The following is a 20,997-nucleotide window of genomic DNA, read 5'->3' on the forward strand; positions in this document are numbered from 1 at the left end:
AGGGCACGAGTGTGACCCAGCCTCTGTCCCTGCCCGAAGGCCCTCCCATCCCGGGGAAGTGACAGTCCTGCAGACAGATGGCCATGTACCCCACGTGGTCTGCTGAAGGCCAGGGTCAGTAAAGACCCCATGTCTGTGCAACACTGGGGACACATTAGCTCCTCTGGCCTGAAATCATTCTGTGCCCCGACCTACAGGCAGGAAACCGAGCGTCCACGAGGGACGCCTCCTGCCACGAGGCTCACTCGAATGTTTGTCCTGGCCCAGCTCCATCAGGGCTGCCTCCCCAGGCTGGGAAGCCTGAAGGGGGACAAAAGAGGGACCCTGAATCTTGCCTGGGGCGCTTGACTTGGGGCCCTTGAGGACTGAACAGGAGTTTGCCTGACGAGGCAGAAGGTGGGAAGGGCCAGGGGGGTGGAGGCAGAGGTTTCTGCAGGGTGGTAGGAGGTGTGTGTGTGTGGGGGGGTTGGAGGCATGGGAGGGCTCCAGGGACTGTGGCTAAGCCGGGCTGGGGCAGAGCAGGGAGGCTGGGCTGGAGACTCACGTGGCCCCCGGGGCGGCCAGGCCAGTCTGGGGAGGGCAGCTGGGAGCACGCGGGAGGGAGCCAAGGAAGGCCGGGAGAGCAGCCTCGGGCCTCTGTTTATTCTCCACCCCGGCACCACCCTCCAGAATCCGACCTGGGCCCGGCTGCCTGGGCGCCCTCCCCGCGGTCAGGGCCGTGTCCAGCTTTCCTGCACCTGGCCCCGGGCAGGTGGGCTTAGAGGGGGTCCCTTCTAGCGATCTCACGCCCCACAGCGTGGTAGCGGCTGAAGGGCAGAGGTGAGATTTTGAGACAGGGGGTGGGGCTGAGCCCGGAGACGTGACAGAGCCCCAGGCTTTGGGGCCAGGGCGCAGCCCCAGCAGGGCGTCTGGGTGGTGGGGGCTGCACCCCCCGCGGTGCGCCCCATGCAGGCTCCGGGCCTGGTCCCTGGCTGGGGCCTGCCCTGGGCCCGAGCAGGGTGCAGGCACCTCCGTGTGGGATGGAGACCGCGGCTGGCGGCAAGGCCACCGGGTGTCCCCAGCCGACGGCGAGGCCCGCGGGCCCTGGAGGGTGTCTAGGCCCCGGACGGGCCGCGGGACAGGTGACAGCGGCGTGCGTGCTTGTGCGTGTCTGTGCCCGTGCGTCCGCTGCGACCCGTGCGCGGGCCGCGGGGAGCGGGCAGCCGGGCGGAGGGGCCGCCGCGCGTGCGCGTGGGTGCGGGTGGCCGGGGACCCACGTGGACCACCCAAACAAAGGCGGCGCCGCGGGGCCGCGCTCGCGTGAAGCCGCCCCTCCACCCCCGTGCGCCCCCGCTGCCCGGGCCTGGGCCGCACGACCCCGCGGGCCCCGGAGCCGGCCGTGCCGGGAGGGGCTGGAGGGGACGCGGCGCGACGGGCCCCCGCGCGCGGGAGGCGCGGCCCCTTTAAGGCGCGGGCCGGGGCGGGGCGGCGGCTGCGCAGCCGGGCGGGGGCGCGCGGACGCGGGGCCGCGGGCGCGCGACCCGCCGCCGCCTCCGCGCTCGTGGCCGGGACCCGCGGGGCCGCCTGCTCGGGCTCCCGGCGCCGCTGCGGGCGGGCGGGCGGCAGGTGCGGCGCGGCGCCGGATGCGAGTGGGCCCCGACCTCCGCGCAGGGTAAGCGCCCCCCGCAGACCCCGCGCCCCCCGCGCCCGCGCGCCCCCCGGCCCGGCCGCCCCGCACGCACGCCTCCGGGGCCCGCGCGGGCCGGGGCGCGCCGCACGGCCTCCCTGCCCACCGCCCCCGGCCTCCCCGCGCCCCGGGGGCTCGGGGGGCCCGCGCTGGGGCCCCTGGACGGGGACGGGCGGGGGTCGGGGCGCGGCGATGGGCGGGAGGGGAGGAGGAGGAGGGAGCGCCCCGCCCCGGGGCCTCAGGGGCGACCCCGCCAAAAAGTTGCGGACGCTCGGCCCGCGCGGCGCCGCGTCTCCTCTCCCCGGGCCGGGGCGCTGAGTTGAGGGGGCCCCGCAGGGGCGCGGACGCCTCGGCTGGAACCCAGGCCGGTGGCCCCTGCCCTGCGCCCCCCGCCTTCCCGAGCGGACCCTGCGCCCTGCAGCCCCGGCCTGGAGCCGGGAAGGGGCCGCGAGTGTGGCCCGAGCGCCCGTGGGAGGAGCTCCAGCCCCCGGGACGCCACCCCAGCCAGGCGCCCCGAAGCTGTGTCCGCCCGCGGGCTGGTGCCAGCCCTCCCTGCACACACCAAAAAACAAGGGCCCTGGGTCCCAGCTGTCCCTGCCCCGGGCAGGAGGAGGCTCTGGGGGTGCAGGGGCTGTCCAGTTAAGAATGGCTCGAGCAGTTGAGCTCCTGCCTCCCCTGGGTGGTCCCAGTTCGTTCAGGTGTCTCCTGAAAGAAACAAAAACTAACAACGAGCAAAAAAGGCCAACTCAGGGGAACGGATGTGGCTCAGTGGTTGAGCACCAGCTTCCCCCATGCCAGGTCCTGTGTTCAATCCCCGCTTCAAGGGAAAGTGGGTTGCAGTGGTTGGAGGGGAGTCGGGGACCCTTGTGTCTACCCCTCACCTGCTCCTTGACCTTAGGAAAGGCACTGGGCCTCCTGTGCCTCAGTTTCCTTACCAGTAAACAGGGCGAGTGTTCCTAAGACAGTCAACGGGAAGATGCAGGCAGAGCCCTGCCGGCCGGGCCGGTCAGGGTCAGTGTCAGGACCCGCTGGCCGCCTGGGGCCCTTTGCCAGGCTCGAGGAGGAGTGCTGTGTCTCCTACCAGCCCAGGCCCATTTGGGGTACACAGCCCGGCCGGGCAGGCGTTCTAGGGGTGACCCTGCCCGTGCAGGATGGAACCTGCCCTGGCGAAGGAGGTCAGCGTGGGGTGCAGCCGCCCACCTCCCACAGCCGCCGGCCGAGGCACCCTGGATAGGAGCCTGCGGAGCCCACCGGCCTTCTGCCTGGCCCAGGATGGGACCCCGGCTGGCCCGGCCCCCTTCCTTGGCCAATGTGCTCCAACCTATCGCTCATCCCAGGAGCAGGGCTGTCACCTCTGCAGCCACTGGGCTCGTCGGGTGTGCTGGGTCCTGGGCACCTGGGCCCACGGGGACCTGCCACTCCCCCACCCTTTTTTCCTCTCCCCTGGCGGCTGGCGTGGCTGTCCCGACGCAGGGGCCATGCCCCTCCCAGCTGGGCCTTCCTGCCACTTCCTGGAACCTCGGGCGTCTGCACGCGGTGGCTGCTTCGGCGTGGCCTGGGTGCCTGTCCTGTGTCTCTCTGAGGTGGCGGTCCCTCACCCAGCCACAGGCTCTGCGCCCCCCCCCCGCCGCCGTCCCTCCCAGCTGCGAGTCCAGCCCCCCAGATGGGTGCCAGGAGAGGCTCTTGTCACTGGTCCCCACCCCGGCACTGTCACTGCCCTCCCGCCTCCCCTCCACCAACTGCGAACCGAGAGGAGAGAGTCAGGCGCTGCTTCCTGAATCACCGCTCCCTGCCGTAGACGGGGTGGGAGGGGGGTTTCCTGCACAGTGGAAGCTGGTGTCAGGTTCTCGGGGTCATGGCGGCCGGGGAGCCTGGGGGCCGGCCGGGGCTGCCTCCCCGCAGTCGGGAGAGCAGCGCGGGTGGACGCGTCAGGGTGGTGGGCGTCACCGAGCCCACGCCCCGCCCCGGCTCCATGGGCTCACTGTGGTCCTGTCAGTGCCTGGCAGCCCCTCGCGGAGGCCCCCGGCGCCCTGGGCTCCCCTGCTTGCGAATCTGGCTCTGCTGTTCTGGAGGAATGGGCCTCCCGCCCTGGAGTGGCCCCGCTCGGGCCAGGCGCTCCTTTCTGGCCGGGTAGGTGGTCCAGCCAGGTGGGGGAGGCTGGCGGGGTAGGGAGTCCAGCCAGGTGGGGGAGGCTGGCCAGGTAGGGGGTCCAGCCAGGTAGGGTGCTGACTGCCTGGGTGGTGGCCTCTTCACCTGCCTGCCTGGCAGTTTGGAGGAATGTCATTGGCTGGATGTTGCAGGGGCCTCTCTGCTGGAATCTGTCTGGACAGCTGGAGTTCCTCGACTGGAATTTGCTCGTGTGTCTAATGATTAGACTGGGGTTACGCGCTTTCAGGAGAGGCCCACGTCCCACCAGAGTGCGTTTTACCAGCCTCTGGTCACTGCTGAAGCTGCCTGCGTCTCCGGGCTGAGGTGTGTCCAGGGGTGTCGGCTGTGAGGTCACTCTCCCCCTTTCCCCTGCCCTCTGGAAAGAAGTCACGATGTGCAGCCCCCTCCTTGGCGGTAGAATATCTGTAGCGTTTATCTGGAATTCTGCCTGGGAGATTGTCTCTCTTCTCCCACTAGTTAGTTTATTCACTCATTCACTTATATCAGGACGGATATTTATTTAATACTTCGGGTTATGGTCCAACACTGTTTCGCGGCTCGAATTGTTCCCGCACTGGCCACTGGGCGCCCTTTGATTTGGCTCCTTCGCCTCTCTGACAGGCCTCTGTCACATGGACTTCTGTTTTTTGTGCACTTCTTTTTTTTTATTTTTTTTTATTTAAAAAAAAATTTTTTTTTTATTGATTTTGTAATAATATTACATTAAAAATATATATGTAAGGTCCCATTCAACCCCACCCCCCCACCCCACCTCTCCCCCCCCCCCCCAGCAACACTCGTTCCCATCATCATGACACATCCATTGGATTTGGTAAGTACATCTTTGGGCACCACTGCACCTCATAGTCAATGGTCCACATCATGGCCCATACTCTCCTCCATTCCATCCAGTGGGCCCTGTGAGGATTTACAATGTCCGGTGATTGCCTCTGAAGCACCATCCAGGGCAGCTCCATGTCCCAAAGACGCCTCCACCTCTCATCTCTTCCTGCCTTTCCCCATACCCATCAGCCACCATGTCCACTTTTCCCAATCCAATGCCACCTCTTCTATGTGGACATCGGATTGGTTGTGTCCATTTTGTGCACTTCTTTACCTTCTAGAAGATGCCCGGGCTCACGTTAGGTATTCCCTGCCTGGTCCTGGAATCAGCCCTTCCTCCGAGGAGCCTGCTCCTTTTACTGGGGAACGGTCTTAGAAGCCAGGCTCAGGGTGCTGCGCGTGCCCTCGCTGCAGGGGTATGGTCGCTTCTCGGCCCTTTCACCTCCCAGGCCACGGAGCTGCAGGTGCGTGCCCCGGCCTGCAGAGAAGCCGGTCTCCATTCCTGCTCAGCCTCTGTGTCGATATTCAGCCAATGCAAGGCCCTCTGTGTCTCCCACCCCTGTCTGGTCCACAGTGGCAGCCTGTCACCCCGCCTGCTGCCGGTCAGTCCCACCCGGCGGTCAGCACCCGTGGGAGGCCGCGCTTTCCTGCACGCTGAGCCGGGCTCTCCTGCACAGGCCTCCACGCCTGCAGGAGGCGGAGCGGAAGGAAGCGGCCTGGGGCTGGGGCTGGGGCTCGGACCTGCTGACCCCGGCGACCCTTTGAAGTTGGAAGGCGGAGCTGCGGGTGAGCCTCCCGGAGGTCTGGCCCCCTGGGCGGGTGGGGACAGGCTGCTGCAGACCCGGGAGCTCGGGGTCGTAGGCTGGGATCGTGGACGGGCTGTCCTTTCCCTGCCCCTGAGCTGGCTGCCCTCGCGGGGGGCAGACTTTGAAAGAAGAGAACCCCCTCCTCCCGGTAACTTTACAGAGCGGCGCGGGTGACGTGCCTCGCTCCTTCCGGCAAGCGTCCAGGCAGGGAAGGCTTCCTCAGGGCCCGTGCCGCCCAGAGCGGGTTTTGGGAGAGGGAGGCGGGTGAGTAATCGAGCCTCGCTGCCTTGGGTCCTGTGTCGCAGCTTTCATCATGGTAGTGGGCGAGGCACGTCCCCTCGCCGTCCTGTGCGGTGGTGTAGCACGCCCCCCGATGTCCCGCACAGCCGTTGATGTGGCGTGTCTCCCTGGCCGTCCCATGCAGTGGTGGGCGTAGGGCGTCCCCCTGGCTCTCCGTCCCATGCAGCGGTGGGCATGGCGTGTATCCCCGGCCGTCCCAGGCAGCGGGTGGGCGTAGTGTGTCCCCTGGATGTCCCGCACAGCGGGTGGGCATGGTGTGTCCCCTTGGCCGTCCCATGCAGTGGTGGGCGTGGCGCGTCCCCTGCCGTCCCAGCAGGCACAGGGCCCCCGTCTGTGGGCCTCTTGGCAGTGCAGGACTTCAGTTGGAGGCCTGAGCAGGGCTCTGTTAGCCAGAAAATCCGCAGGTGGAAGGGTTAGCCAGGGCTCTTTTTAGAGACAGGTGAGGGGACACAGCCCAGGCTTGTGGGACACGGGGAGCAGCTGGGGGGAGCGTGGGGAGGGGCAGCCGCAGGGCGAGGCGGCTGCGTGCCCCTTGCCAGCTCCTGGCGCCTTCCGGCTCTCCGCCCCTGCCTGGCCTTTCCTCTGTACGCCCGGCAGCGTGGGCCGCGCCACCTCTGGGACCAGGGCCAGGCCGCCGCCCCCCGCGCCCACCTGGGGCCCGGGCCCCTGCCAGCTCTCCGGGTGGAGACCCGCGCCACCTCCGTGGGGTGCTGGGGCCGCAGGCACACCTCTCTCCTTGCACAGCTCTGAGGAGGACACCGGGGTGCCTGTCCCCGGTACAAGGGCCACTGCCGTCCTCCTGGCCCACGGTGGGGTGCTGGGATAGAGACACGGGAGCACTGACGTGGGTGCTGGGAGCTTGGCAGTAAAACCCTGATGCCGCCTGGTTAGTTGAAGCCCACGGAGCTCGACAGCAAAAAAGACAGACGACCCAATTTAAAAACGGGCAGAAGATCGGAGTAGACGTCTCTCCAGAGAGGCTACACAAATGGCCAGAAAACCCAGGGAAAGATGCTCAACATCATAGCCACTGGGAAATGCAAATCAAAACCACAGAGAGATAATGTTTTACACCCACTAGAATGACTACTATTGGAAAAAAAAGGAAAATAACAAGTGCTGGAGAGAACACGGGGAGCTAGGAAGACTCAGTCGCTGCTGGTGGGAAGGGGAAACGGGGCAGCCACTGTGGAGGATGGTTGGACTGTTCTCAGAAAGTTGGGTGTAGAATCACCACGTGACCTGCAATCCCACTTCTAGGTATATACCCAGGGGGTTTGAAAACGGGGACCAGCATAGATATTTGCACATAGTGGCATTGTTCACACTTGCCAAAAAGTGGAAGCAACCCAAGTGTCCATCAACTGATGAGCAGATAAGCCAAGTGTGATATAGCCATATGATGGAATATTATTCACCTGTAAAAAGGAGTGAAGTCCTGATACATGCAGCAACATGGGTGAACCTCGAAGACGTCATGTTGAGTGAAACAAGCCAGACACAAAAGGACTGACATTGTGCAATCTCACTGACATGAATAATTAGAATTAGTAAACTGGTAGAGGCAGAAGCTACAGTGAGGGTGACTGGGCCTTCGGGTGACAACACAGGACTGTAAAGCAGTGAACGCTCGTGTGAACAATGGGCTGTAGCTGACGGTGTGGTGTCAGGAAGGTTCCGTGGTGAATTGTAACAAGTGAAGCACACTAGCGCAAGGTGCTAATGATAGAGCGGTATATGGGAACTCTGTATTTCGTGCATGATTTTTCTGTAAACCCACAACTTTCTAATAAAATTCAACACCCCCCAAGAGAAACCTTCAATATCCTAAAACCTGGAGTCCTGCTCTAAAAAGAAGCAGGTTCTACTAACTGCCCACCGAGCCGCTGCACTGAAGGCTGCGCACGTGCTTGGCTCGCTCTGTGCCCGCTTGCTCTTGTTGCACGTGGAGCCCTGACGGGGTGGATTTGGCACCTGCCCTTGGGGGCTCTTAGCTGAGTGGCCCGTTGCGCACATCCTTGCGGGAGACGGCCACTGCCCCCGGCTCTGGCTGCGGTTGTGCTGTGGCGCCTTCCAGGTCCCTCCGGGCACACCGAGGAGGGGCAGGGGACACGAGCCGGCGCTGCCTGGCGGACGGGTGGTCTGCGGAGGTGTGCCACAGGCTCTGCCCGGGCCTGTCCCATCGGGCCGCGCACAGACCCTGCTCGGGAAGAGAAGGTGATGTTTGTTCCGCAGCTGCTGCTTGAGAATGCAGAGAGGTGCATGACTCATTTCCCACGCTTTCCACCCAAAATGTTCCCATGCGAGCACCTAAGCGTGCATAGGGCCCGAAGGTGCCTGGCAGGCCGGGACTGACCCATGGTCGTTACTGGGCCCCAGGACCCAGCGTGGGGCTGAGCCGTGTGACCTCGCTGCCGCTGCACAGGAAGTGAGCTGTGAGTCAACCGCCAGAAGGCTCGGGGCGCCTGGGGCGGGTGCTGGGGTGGGCGCGGGGGCAGAGGGCCATCCTGCCCCACCCTGCCCTGGGCAGACCAGACCCGGGGGTCACGCCCCAGCTGGGGCCGGGGTTGGCGCCATGGGGTCGTGGCCTGTCCAGGGCCGTGCCCCAGGCTGGGGTGCCAGGGCCAGGGGTGGGCAGCCGTGCCAGGCTCGCCCTCTAGACGGGCATCTGGAACCGTGGGTTCTCCGGGTGGGCAGGCCCAGGAGAGTGGCTCTGATGACTCCTGCCCGGTGCCAGGTCAGCGCTGGCACATCCTTGGTGGCGGGCACATCGCTGGGGGCTTTGGGGCAGTGCAACCCTGGCCAGGCGGGCACCGGGCCTCAGGGAGGCTGGCATCCACTCCTCGTTTGCCGGAGGCCAGACCTGACCGCACTCGGGGGTCCTGGGACGGGCCTGGGCCTTGTTATGGGGCAGGCGGGGCGGACACCCGTCCCCTCGCCGGCTGGTTCCTGACCCTTTCAAAGGCCCCGTGCCTGCATGTTGGAAGTTTCCAGCAGACGCACGTTGGGAGCGCGAGCTGTCACTGTGCCCCTGGGGAGTGGCCGGGCAGCTGGCGCTGCGGGCACGGGGCCTCCCGCCCTCCTTCCCAGTCCTGACTGGCCTCCGGGCAGCCGTGGCCAGCTCCCTCCCGAAGTCTGCTGTGGTCAGCATCGTGCGCGCCGCCCAGGAAGGAGTGGGCGAGAGCGTGGGCCTTGGGGTGGACGGAGCCTGGACTTGAACCTGGGGCTGGTTCCTGAGCCTCCCGCCCCGAAGCGGGGTCAGTGACGCTCGCGTGCTCAGAGGCCCGCGCGATGCCGCATGCAGGGCGCTGAGCCCAGCGAGCCGGGCCTTGGCTCCCTGTGCTCTTCCCACAGGCCCGGCGGGGGGTTGGTCTGGAGGGCCTCGCTCAGCCCCGGTGGAGGCCGGTATCCCCCGGGCGGGCTCTCCCAGGCTTGCTGGGGCTCCCGGAGGAATCCTCCAGAGTGGGGTCCTCGGACCTCTCCCAGAAGTTGCTGGAAGCCCTGGAGTCTTGCTGGAGGAAGCTGATGGCTGGTGACGCCGGCTCAGAGGTGCGGGGCCTCCCCTGGCGGCACAGCTCATGAGCCGGCTCTGGGGCTGGGTGGTTCGGGGCTCCTGGGCACCCCTCCCTGCTGTTGGCCTGGGTGACAGGGACGTGGCCGAGCTGTACCCATCCACTGAGCCTCGGCCTGGGAGCCAGAGCCCTGCCTCCCCTGTCCTCCCGCCCCTTCCCCGTCCATACCGGCCTGCTGGGTGGCCCTGGGCAGGCCTCCTGGCCCTCGGGTTCCTCCCTGCGGCAGGACGGCCTGAGCCAATGTCGGCCAGTGGTGGCCCTGGCGGCTCTGGGGGGTGCCCTCGGCCTGCTGCCCGGCCGTGGCTTCGGTGGGCGCTGGGCAGGGAGGGTCGGGGGAAGGCTTTCACAGCGGCTTTGCATCAGCTGTCCCTGTGTCCTCCCGCACTGTCCTCCCGGGATTGCTGGAACCTCACCTTTTGGCTGAGATCCCAGCAAGGTGCTGGGATGGGCCAGGGAACTCGGTTACCCTGTGGGCTGGAGGCACCTGCCTGCTGCACGCACCCGGCCACGCGGTGACTGGTCTCACTTTGGCGGCTTGGAGTGGGATACATGGGGAGAAGTCCAGAGCCTGGAAGTCAGCAAGGGTGCTGGAGTGAGAAGCGCTGGGTCCTGCCCGAAGTCCCTTGGGCCTTTCTGAGCAGCGTTGCAGCCAGAGGGGAGCACTGAGCACGACCGAGGTTTAGGAAAACAGCAGGAGCAGGCAGGGCCCTGGCACATGCGCGGCTGTGTCGCGGCGGCCTGGAGGAGCGCCCACGGGGGCCTGTCAGCCCCGGCGCAGACCCCGTCCCCCAGGCCTGGTCAGAGCGCCGCAGGGGGGCGCGGTAACTGCCGCAGCGCGCTCCCAGGGGCCCGGGGCGGGGCCAGCTTCCGTGGCTCGCCAGCTGGCTTAATTGACGAATAGGCACCCTCGGTTTTCATCAGGCAAGTGTGTTCCTTAATAATTGTCCAATTGTGTGCTTAAAAATAGTTCTGTGAGTTGTTTGCGCTGAGTCGTGGCATGGAAGCCCAGCCGGGTGACACCGTGCAGTTGGCCACTCGTGGCTGCCGGCGGCCGCGCTCCCACTCACCCCTGCCACGTCCACCCTTCACATCCGGTCAGTGGTCGGCCCTCGAGCTCAGAGCGGAACTTCCGTCACGAGAGGCCCTGAGTTCCGGGACCTGCCCTTATGGGAACGTGCCCCCTGTTGACTTTTAAAAATCTCTCGTGTCAAACAGACTTCTCAGCGGGTTCCGTACTCTGAGCTTCCAAGACGTGGCTGGCACCGCGGAGCGTGATTCTGGGTTGCTGCCTCGGTGCCAGTTCCCCCACGTGTGAAGGTTGGCCCTGCCATATTGGATTTAAAGAGCTGTGACAATAAAAAGAGCCTGCGGTGCCCTATTTAGAAAGTATTTCAGAATCACTTACGTGAATACTTTGTCCTAAATTCCATACGATTAGAAGACAAACCTTACTTCATGATTATTTTTGGCACTGAGATAACCTAAATTAGAACTATCCCCGTGTAGATTTTTTTTTAAAAAAGCATTTAATTAAGAAAACAGAAAAGGAATTACTTCTATCTACTCTGTTCTTGAATGCTTGAAAACAGTGTTTTAAGTAACATCGAGAGTCTACTAACAGCAGAAAGGTGAATCTCACTGGAACTCTTAAAAAGTCATCGTAAATTCTGACCCAGAGGCCCAGTGGACTCTACTGGGTCCCACCGCCAAGGTCCTTTCTGAACCTCAGGTTCGTCCGGAAGCTTTTCCGCATGTGTGCTCTGCCACGGGCAGTCGTGCTGGGACGCATTTACGCTTACACACCTGGGAGCGGCAAAGGGGTTCATTGCGCGTCCGTTCAGCAAATAGCCTTCGGGCGCCTCTCACTTGCTGTCCTCTGCCACGCACAGGGCGGGTTGGGGAGACCCCCTGGCTCCCTCTTAGCGTGACTGCGGGGAAGCAGAGGTAGGCTCAGCGCTGCCGGAAGTGGCTGAGTTCCCACAGCAGCTCTCACGCACACTTGGATTGCCCGCTCTGCTGATCCCAGGGTTTTGTCACTAAGTATTGCTAGAAACACTGCTGTGTGTGTGTCTTCCATCGTGTGTCAATATGTTTCTCTCGGATAAATATCTAGGATTGGGTTGGTGAAGTGAAGGGACTCGTGTGTTCAGGTCTAGGAGCAGTGCCAGCTGTTTCCAGAGTGACTGTCCATGTTCCCTTCCCGTGCTCCACGATCGGGATCAGGCGGAACCCCAGCCAGCGCTGGAGTTGCCTGACTTAAAAGCGGCCCTGCAAATCCAAGTGCGCTCCATGGGCATTTCCCGCTCATGGTGATGTGAGCATCCCTGTGTGTTTGTGGGCTGTTTCCCTGCTGTGAAATGCCTGCTCCTAACTGACACTCACTTCGTGTGCTTATCTCTTGTTGATTTATAGCAGTTCTTTATATATTCTTGGTACTATTCCTTTTTGCCGTTGTATGTATTTTTTTTTTTTTGCTTTTTTATAAATAACACTTTTTTATTAAAGTTAATAGATCACATAGAATGTTACATTAAAAAAACATGAGGTTCCCATGTAAATCACCCCCCCACCCCCTCACCCCCATAACTTTTGTAAATTACTTTTTTTGAAGATACATACATCACAAAAAAGGTTACATTGTAAAAAACATAAGAGGTTCCCGTATACCCCCAACCCCCCACCCCCCTCCTCCCACACCAACAACCTCCCCATCATTGTGGCACACTCATCGCACGTGGTGAACACATTTTGGGGCACTGCTGCACCACATGGATAATAGTTTACCCTGTAGTTCACACTCTCCCCCAGTACATACCCAGTGGGGTATGGCAGGATATATAAAGTCCAGCATCTGACCCTGCACTATCATTTAGAACAATTCCAAGTCCCCAAAATGCCCCCAACATCTCATCTCTTCTTCCCTCTCCCTGCCCTCAGCAGCTACTGTGGCCACTCTCTCCCCATCAACGATACAATTTCTGCTATTAGTAGTCACAATAGTTTTATAGTAGAATATCTGTAAGTCCACTCTAATCCATATTTTATTCCTCCATCCTGTGGACTCTGGGATGGTGATGTCCACTCCACCTCTATATTGAGAGGGTGTTTATATCCCACATGGCAGATAGATGCGATTCTCCTTGCAGTTGTAGGCACTCTCAGTTCCCTGGTGTGGTGGTTGACCATCCTCACCTCCCTGTTAGCTGACCTGGGTAAGTCCAATGAACCAGAGAGTAGGAGTTGCAGCGCTGCTGAGGCTCAGGGCCCAGCTGGCACAGGACAGTCCAGAGATTCAAGTCTCCTGAGCACACACCATCCCTAGCAGTTGTATGTATTGTTAATGTCTTCTCCCTGCTTTTACTTTCTTCCCAGTTTCTTCATTTCTTAATTTTAGTAGAGTCAAATATATCAACCTTCTTTTTTAGCCAGTGCTACCTGCCTCTTTTTTTTTTTTTTTTAAGAAATCCATTCCTGCCCCAAGGTCAAAAAGATGCTCACCTAAGTTTTTCCCTAAGAGTTAAAATTTTGTTTTTGACGTTGTAGTCATGAATCTCTGGAATTGAGCCATGCGTGTGGTGTGCGTGAAGGATAGGATTTCCCTCCTTGCCTCTGGGTTATTTTCCCCTGGCTCCATGTATAGAACGTGTGGCACCTCTTTTTCCCGACCTGACAGGCCTTTTAATCATGCGTCCCTGTGGCTGTGGCTCGGTCCCTGGGCCCTCTCCTGTCTTCCACTCAGCCCTTGCCTCCCCTGCCCCAATTCCACACTTCGTGACTGCAGCCCCACCCTCCTGCCCTTTTTGTGTCAAACCTTGAAGGCCTGGGCAGATCGAGTGGGGGGAGGGTCAGGTGGGGAGATGGGAAAGTGTATTCTAGGCCAGGGCAGGTGCTGAAGCCCAGAGGGTGGGGTCCAGGTGTGCCCAGGTGTGTGAGAGGTGGGGTTGGGGGCGCAGGAGGAGCAGGCTAGGTGGCCAGAGGGGACCTGGCAGCAGGGGAGGCTCCTGACCTCAAAGGCCTGGGCAGGGGAAGGGCGTTTGTTCCTCGTAGGTGGGCAGGGCACGGGCAGAGGTGGGGCAGGAGTGGGCAGGGCACGGGCAGAAGTGGGGCAGGGCAGGAGCAGGAGTGGGGAAGGGTGGGCAGGGCATGGGCAGAAGTGGGGCAGGTCGTTTAGCTGCTGGTGGGTTGGGGGGCTCACAGGCAGGGGAGGGGCAGAAGTGTCCCGAGAGAAAGTGGGCTCGGTCTCAGCTGGCAGCTGGCCGTCGCTGGGGACGGGGCCCTCCGCAGGGGCTGGGTGGGGGTCTGGGCTGGAGATGAGGCTGCAGAGTGACGGGGTTGGGGGCAGGCAGGCCCGGGGTGTTAGGGCAGCACGGGCAGCCCCCGCCCGGCAGGGGACCCCAGCTAGCCCCACCCCTACGCTCCTGTTGGCTCTTGGCTCACGCCCGCGTGTCGTCACCTGCGGTGCTGGCACGTAAGCTGCCGGCACGGCAGGGTCCGCTGTGCTGAGCGAATGCTGAGTAAGCTCGGTGTCCCCCATGCCCGCCTCACGCGCGCCCCGCGGTCCAGCCTGTGAGGCAGAGCCGGAGGGGGCTGGGGTGCCAGGCCCGGCCTGGAGAACTGGCCGTCAGCCCAAGGTGCTTGTGGGAGCACTGCACATGCACGTGGGGAGTGCACAGGGGCGCAGGCTCCCGCCGAGGGCGCCCTGGCAGTGATCCCCAAGCAGGGAGACACAGGGCTTGTGGGAGAACCTGACTCGGCAGCTCTCGAGGCCTCAGGGTTCTGGAACAGTCCACGAGGTGATTTGGGAGAAATTGGCTGTGGTAATAGGCTTTCAGCTCAGCCACTCTTGGCGGTGTTTCCTGTGTCATGACTCTCTCTCTCGGAGGCTCCTAAGAAGTTTCCCAGCCGTGTGGCCCCGTCGAGTGGGTGCTGCGCACTGGGCAGGGCTCTGCCGGGCTCTCCTCCCCACGGGCCATGGACGGCATCTGCGTTGCTTTCCAGGACTGGGAGGCCAGCTCTGCAGGTGGCATCCGGTGAGCGCGGGGCCCTTCTTTGCTGGCCACTGCCGGGCTCCTTGCGGGGTTTTGGGCTGGACGGTTGACTCAGCTTCCCAGTTCTGCCTGCCGACCTGCCAGGCTGGTTAGCCGGGTCGCCACGTCTGCTTTCCACAGGTCCCGCCTCCCCTGGGAACCCTCTGGCAGCCCTTTGGCCTCCTGTGGTTGAGGGCTGCCGGCGGCCGAGCAGGTGGAGCAGTGTCCTTTGATGTGGGAGGCCCGGCCAGGCCGCCCTGCGGCCCCCCAGGTGCAGGTGTGGGCCCAGCGCAGTGACCCGTAGCAGCGATTACTCAAACTCTGTGCGCTGGCGGGAGGCACGCTGCCCGGCACGGCACGGCGCCTTCAAAGAGAGTTTGTTTTGGTTTAATGTTCCCAAAGAGAAAATAATCTGAACCTCCAAAGACGTGCGTCAAGTGAGATGATGTGGTGAGTTGTTTAGAGCCAGAGGAACTTTCCTGAGCGATTTCTCTCCGTTTCTGCCTGTCTAGTTTCAGGCGGTATTCTGGTGTGATTTTAGTGGGACTAAAATAAGTGCAGCTTTATTGGCAAGGGCCTGTTCTGGCGGCAAGAAGCATATGCGACGTGTAGGTTTTCCCTTTGTTTTCTGCTTCTGGAACTTGCCTTCACAGGGCACTGAAAGTGGCGTGCTCTGGCTAGTGGCTTTTTTTTAGTTCATCGAGGGCCGGGCAGTGGTGGCTTCTTTTGGATCCAAACTTGGATGCAAGTGCACGGCGTTTGGGTGCCTTTTCCTGCTCTGGGAGGTGGAGCTGGGATATGGCCGTGGACGGAGGGGACTTGTCATTCTGCAGATTGGTTTGCATCACCCAGGACTGTAATTGTGGAAGCACAGGATGTTATCTGGGGTGCGTCCCCACCTGGCGCCTTTCAAGTTGCTGCCCCCCTACTTCCCAAACGTGCACTGCCAGGTGTGGGTTTGCGCTCGTAGGCTCTGCCGCTGCTGGGCTTGGGCTGGTGGAGGGCACCGGGCAGTTGGGTTCTGGTGAACTGAGGTGGTGGGGGTCTCTTTGGGGGGGTGGAAAACTCCACTGAGAAAGGAGCAGCGCCCACAGGCTGGTGGGAGAAGGGAGACCCGAGGTCGGGTGCACGCTCCTGCGATGGGGCAGGTGTATCTGGTATCGGAAGCAGGAGCTGCAGCTGACAGCTTCAAACCCCGACTGCAAAGGAGAGGCCGGAGCCATCTGCCGACCGGCCGCCCCACCAGCTCCCCGGGCGCTTTCAGGCCGGAGCTAAAAGCAGGGTGACCAGTGGGACCGGAAAAATGAGCCAGGGGAGGCGAGTGTGGTGGAGACATGGCCTCCTGAGGGCTGGCGAGGACAGGCAGGTGTGTCGAGCTCAGCAAGGGCTGTACCGGTGGTGCCCCCTGCAAGGAGGCCGGGGTTCCAGGAGGACTGCCTGTCACAGAGGCAGACGGTGACGTGTCCAGGGTGCCCGAGACTCCGAGAAGATCCCTAAGAGCTGAGACGTGCCGACGGATGGGGCGGAGGTGGCGGGGCTGTGTGTCTGTAATTGCATTATGGATTACGTAGGACGTCGATGACTATTGGTGTTTCAAAGCATTAGCCATGATTTTTCATAGTTGTGTTTTTGGATATTAATATTTTTGGGGATTAAAATATCTCATGCCATAACCTGCATTTTAATATATTAGCTCCATTTTTTGGGCTTGTCCTTAGCTCTGGAGGATGGAAGCAGAAACATTTTCACATACCAGCCACATGAAGCGTCATAGATGCAGAAGCTGATGATTCTGCCACACTGTTCTAGCTGAAACCAGATGCATGTTTTGTCTTTTAACTGCCCTTGCAGGCCAGTGACTGTTGGAAGCCATCCGCATGGAGGCTTCCTTTTGATTCCATATGACTTAGTGAGGGTCCCGGGTGGCTTGCTCCTGGCAGTGCTGTCCTCCTGTAGAATTGCCTGTCGATTGGATAATTGCAAATCTAATCTTATGTTGATGAAACCAAGAAAGCTTGATCTTTACAAAAAGATTCGGCAGAGTTTCCATGGAGAGAGTCCTTCCGTCACAGAAGCCGTCCTCCCAGAGTGTCTGCTCTGGAAAACGAATGTTCTGTGTCGTGGCCATTGACACCTGGACTCTCCTTTGGGGAGTGTGGCCCCTGTTTACAACTGATTCCAGCCTCTTGCCTGCAAGTGGCAGGATGTCGGGCCACTGCCGAGGGTCTTCCCAGGTGTCCAGAGAGGTGCAAGGGGAGAGGTATACTACAGGCCTGCCTAAGCACAGGGACACTGGCCGGCTCAGTCCTGGGGGGCGGGGGTGGGGTGGCAGCGCCAGGCGTGGGCACTCGCCTCCCTTCCAGCGTTCCTTTCCTTGTCGTCTTTTTTTTTTTGTCTTTATTTATTTTTTAATGTTACATTCAAAAAACGTGAGGTCCCCATATACCCCCCACCCCCCTCACCCAACTCCTCCCGTAACAACTTCCTCCATCGTCGTGAGACATTCATTGCACCTGGTGAATACATCTCTGAGCACCTCTGTACCACATGGTCAATGGTCCATGTTATAGTTTACACTTTCCCCCAGTCCACCCAGTGGGCCATGGCAGGACATACAATGTCCAGCATCTGTCCCTGCAGCACCACCCAGGACAACTCCAAGTCCTGAAAATGCCCCCACATCACGTCTCCTCTTCCCTCTCCCTACCCTCAGCAGCTGCCGTGGCCACTTTCTCCCCGTCGTCTCTTCTTGTTCTCTGCCTGGGTTTGCTGTGTTCAGGGGTAGCCGCCTCCCCTGGGACGGCCGCAGTGGGTCCCTTGGCTGCAGGCTCACGTGGCCTTAGCATCCCAGAAGGAGCGGTCACTTTAGAAAAGGGCTTGGATTTGCCCTGCCAGTCCCAGCTTATGCTGCCCCGGGGGTCGGCATTCCCTTTGAGGCACAGCGCATGACTGACAGCTCCTCGCAGCGGTGGTGGGAGGAGGCGAGCTGGGCACTTCCCCGTGGGAAGTAAAGGGGCCGTTACCAAAGGAAGGGGAGGGGTGCTGGGTGGCAAGGACAGACGTCGGTGCACGCGGCGCTCGCAGTGCTGGCAGGCCAGGGAGGAGGTTGGAGGTGACGTAGCGCACACCCGCCTGTGGTCAGCCCAGGACCACGTGCTCTGCAGAGGGAGACTTCCCTGTGGGCTGTGGATCAGGGAGGGCTCCCTGGAGGAGGTGGGACTGGGGAGGGGGGCCTCTGGAAGAAGCGTGAGAACTGAAAGGCAGAGAGGACCGAGGGCGGGGTGTTTTGAAACGAGGATCTGGGAAGTGGCTGGGTGTGTGTGGGAGGCGGAGGGATTGCGGGGACCTGGCGCCCCGTCCCTGCTGTTCCTTAGGTAAAATGGCCGTGCTCAGAGGCAGGCAGGGGGGGCATGCTGGGGGGCCCCCCGTGGGGTCTCCGCCTCGGCCTGGATTGAGTGGGGAGTGGGGTGGGAGGAGTGAGAGGTGGGCTTTGGAGGGGGCTCCGTGGCCTGTAGTGGGAGCTGTGGCTCGGGGGGGTGGGCCTTGCACGCCGTTGTTCTGGAGAGCAGCTGCCGCCCCAGCGCTGGGCGATGGCGGGGTCTGTGTCCTGGCGCTCACAGGGCGGCCACGGCCACGGGCGCCTGGAGGGTGGGTCAGCCGCGCCGTCAGGCCCGGGGGACGGAACCCCAGCCCGGCCGGGGCTCTCGGACCTGGAAATGGAGAGCGGTTTGCCCTGCTGGGTGTCGGAAATGTTTGGGACCCGGGTCCCTGCTTTCCTCCTGGTGTCTTCCTCCTGGAGCGAGACGGATTATCCCATGCCCCGTGGTCTCTTGGAAGCAGATAACCTGTTCTCCAGGTTCCGCAGGTCCCAGCCAGGGCAGTTGTCCCAGGACGCACCACGCCCAGGACGGGTTGGGAAGAGACTTGGTCCTCGGAGTCGTTCATAGTTGGGGAGGGACTCGGCTCGGGGCCGGCCGGCGTGTGGGCATTCTGCCTGTGGAAGGAGCAGGGCTTGCTGAGGCGGTGGGTGGCGCAGGGCGGTTTGGAGCTCTGTGCCCCAGAAGGACGTTCCCAAACCTAAGCCGTCCCTGTGGTGAGCGCCTAGAAACAGCGTCCTTTGGTGAGGTCACTCCAGTGAGGGCGGCTCTCCCCGTCAGGGTGGGCCTTAGTCCTGTACTGAGGCCGCGCAGGGCGGGTCACAGAGAGGGACCCCGAGGGAGCGGCCCGGAGGGGCTGCCAGGGCACTGCCATGCGACAGAGGAGCCGGGCGAGGATGGCCTGTGGCCGCCCCAGAAGGCCAGGCTTCCGGGAGAAAACGCGCCTGGTGACACCTTAGCTGGACCCCTGGCCCCCCCCCCCCCCCCGTCGGGAGCCAGTGAACTCCCTGTTAGAGCCACCCCCTCGCACTTGAGCTTGCCTGAGCAGCGGGAAACTGAAACGTGGTCCCTGCTCAGAGCCCTCCGTCCCCTCCCCGCCCCCCTTTAAAATCATGTCACTGAAATTTGTAACATACATTTTCCCACTTCAGCCACGTTCAGGTGTGCAGTTCAGTGGTGTTAACTGCATTCTCAGTGTGGAGGTACAGTCCCCACCGTCCCTTTCCAAAACTTTTCCATCTCCTCTAAGTCTGCCCCCAGTAAGCAATAACTTCCCCCATCCCCCACCCACCGATGTCCCCTGTCCCCCACCCACCGATGTCTAACCAGTGTTACTGGCTTTTGTATGGGTCCTTCCAGAACTGTCCCATCTGAGATATTTCTGTCATTTTCTTTTTCTTTGTCTTTTCTCCCTCCTTTCTAGAATGTAGCGGCGGCATGCACACTGGTGAGTGCCTGGTTCTCAGCGGGTGACAGTGTGACACGGTGGGGTTTCCATAGTGCTTGGGGGTTCCCCCCTCCTTGTCAAGGCTCTGGGGGCCCTCGGGTGTGTCTGTCATCATGGTTGGACACAGAGGTTGCGCCCAACCTTTTTTTGTTGTTATAAAAACCGCGCTGTCAGGAGGTGACCTTTCTCTGTCGCCACATTGCTCATGTGAGTAAGAGAGATTCCTGGAAATGAAACTGTAATATATATTGCAAAATCACCTTCCTCTGGCCAGTTGGAGAGACCACGTTGCCCTGCGCCCACCCACGTGTGGGGAGTCTCTGCCCATCTGATTGGGAAACCTGGGAGTGTAACTTGCATTACTTCCCTTATAAATGGAAGTCAGGCATCTCTTCCCTATTGAAGGGACCATTTGTTTTTCGTTTTCTGTGAACTGTATCTTTTGCCCACTTGTCTACTTGGCTGTCTTCTCAGTGTTATGAATCCTTTGTGATTTGTGTCGCAAATATTTCTTCCTAGTTCATCGATTATGACTACTTACAGACACTTTTGCTTTGAGACTTTTGGTTTTTTTAATGTAATCTATCTTTTGTTATGTTCCACGTCTTGCTTGGACAGGCCTTATCTGCTCCATGCTTCTGGAAACTTCTCCCATGGGCCCCTCGGCTACTTCATTATTTTACATTCAAATCTTTGGGGCGTTTTGAGTTTATTTTGGGAAGGTGTGAGGTATGGAGCCAACATTGTTTTTTCCTAGCTAGCTACCCAGGTGTCCCAGTGCTTTTATTGAATACTTTATCCCCTCCCTCCCAATCGAAAATGCCACGTTGATCCCAGTTGGGCCTGGGTCTGTTTCTGTATGTTCTAGCTTGTACTGAGGTGCTGCTGGAATTCACAGGCCATCTGCTTTTACACCTCCTGCTGTGCTCTCGTGTTTTCTTAGCTGGTGGAGCTGGTCTTCTCTCCTCACTTGTTTTCAGAATCTTCCCATCCCTCAGGCTTGTTTGTTTTTCCTTGTAAAATTGCTTCCTCTAAAATCTTTTCGTTATTTCTGAGGGGATCCCATGAAATGTATAGATTAATTTAGGGAGAATTGGTCCCTTTTATATATTCTTCTCTTTTAGCTAATTTCAGAAGAGTTGCAGATTTCGTAACACCACCATTCTATATTTATCAGTTGATATTTAAAATCTCTTATATCAGCAAAGATTTGTGAGCTCTTGTATTATTCAATGGGTTATAATATTTTGTCAGCATTATTTATTATTTTGACCTCAAATTGTCCCAGACTTGACCGCAGGGAGCCCCTCCAGCCTGGCGCCCGAGTCCTCCTGAAGTGCCTGTCATCCTTCGGGCACTGAGCTCCTTGCCCTGGCGACTTGAGGCTCCCGTGCCCCTTCCCCGCCCCCGCCCTGGAACCAGCCCTTTCTCCAAGGCGCTTTGCTTCCTTTTAGTGGAGAAGGGTATTTAGAGACCAGGGCCTGGCGCTGTAGCGTCCTTGTCTCCTGGTGCCCTGAGGGACAGAGCCAGGAATACATTCAAGTCCTGTCATCGTGGGAGAGGTGCGAGCACGTCTCTGAGAAGCCTGAATTCGCAAACGCCGAACCGTTGCAGCTAGGAAGATGCAGGGTTAGGTTCCTGCCAGCCTCTGGTCACGACGTTTTGTCAATCCATAATCTCGTTCTGCGTGTGCTTCTGTTTAGAGGCTCCTTATTAAATCTGTGTTGCTGGTTTGTTACCGTAGAACTCCGCCAGCAGCACCAGAAGTCCTGCCTGCATGACGCTGATCTGAATCTGACACGCGTGTTCTC

The 20,997-nt window shown here is 60.6% G+C and overlaps 1 protein-coding gene across 3 annotated transcripts in view; it reads left to right on the plus strand.

Annotated features, from left to right (window-relative positions):
• Nucleotides 1–699: 699 nt before the first annotated feature.
• Nucleotides 700–20,997, plus strand: part of GRAMD4 (GRAM domain containing 4) — an 84,583-nt gene continuing 64,285 nt past the window's right edge. The window contains exon 1 of one of the 3 annotated variants that reach the window (XM_058308952.2): nt 700–819. Coding sequence is in view for 2 of the 3 variants with exons in the window: in XM_058308948.2 (XP_058164931.1) it covers nt 1,623–1,651 (29 nt within the window). In the remaining variant the exon portion in view is untranslated. Of the gene's footprint in view, nt 820–1,527; nt 1,652–14,695; nt 14,813–20,997 lie in introns of those variants that run through there. The other 2 variants (XM_058308948.2, XM_058308949.2) reach the window with 2 other exon arrangements.

Source organism: Dasypus novemcinctus, chromosome 12 (genome assembly GCF_030445035.2).
Source record: "Dasypus novemcinctus isolate mDasNov1 chromosome 12, mDasNov1.1.hap2, whole genome shotgun sequence".
Classification (NCBI taxonomy): domain Eukaryota; kingdom Metazoa; phylum Chordata; class Mammalia; order Cingulata; family Dasypodidae; genus Dasypus; species Dasypus novemcinctus.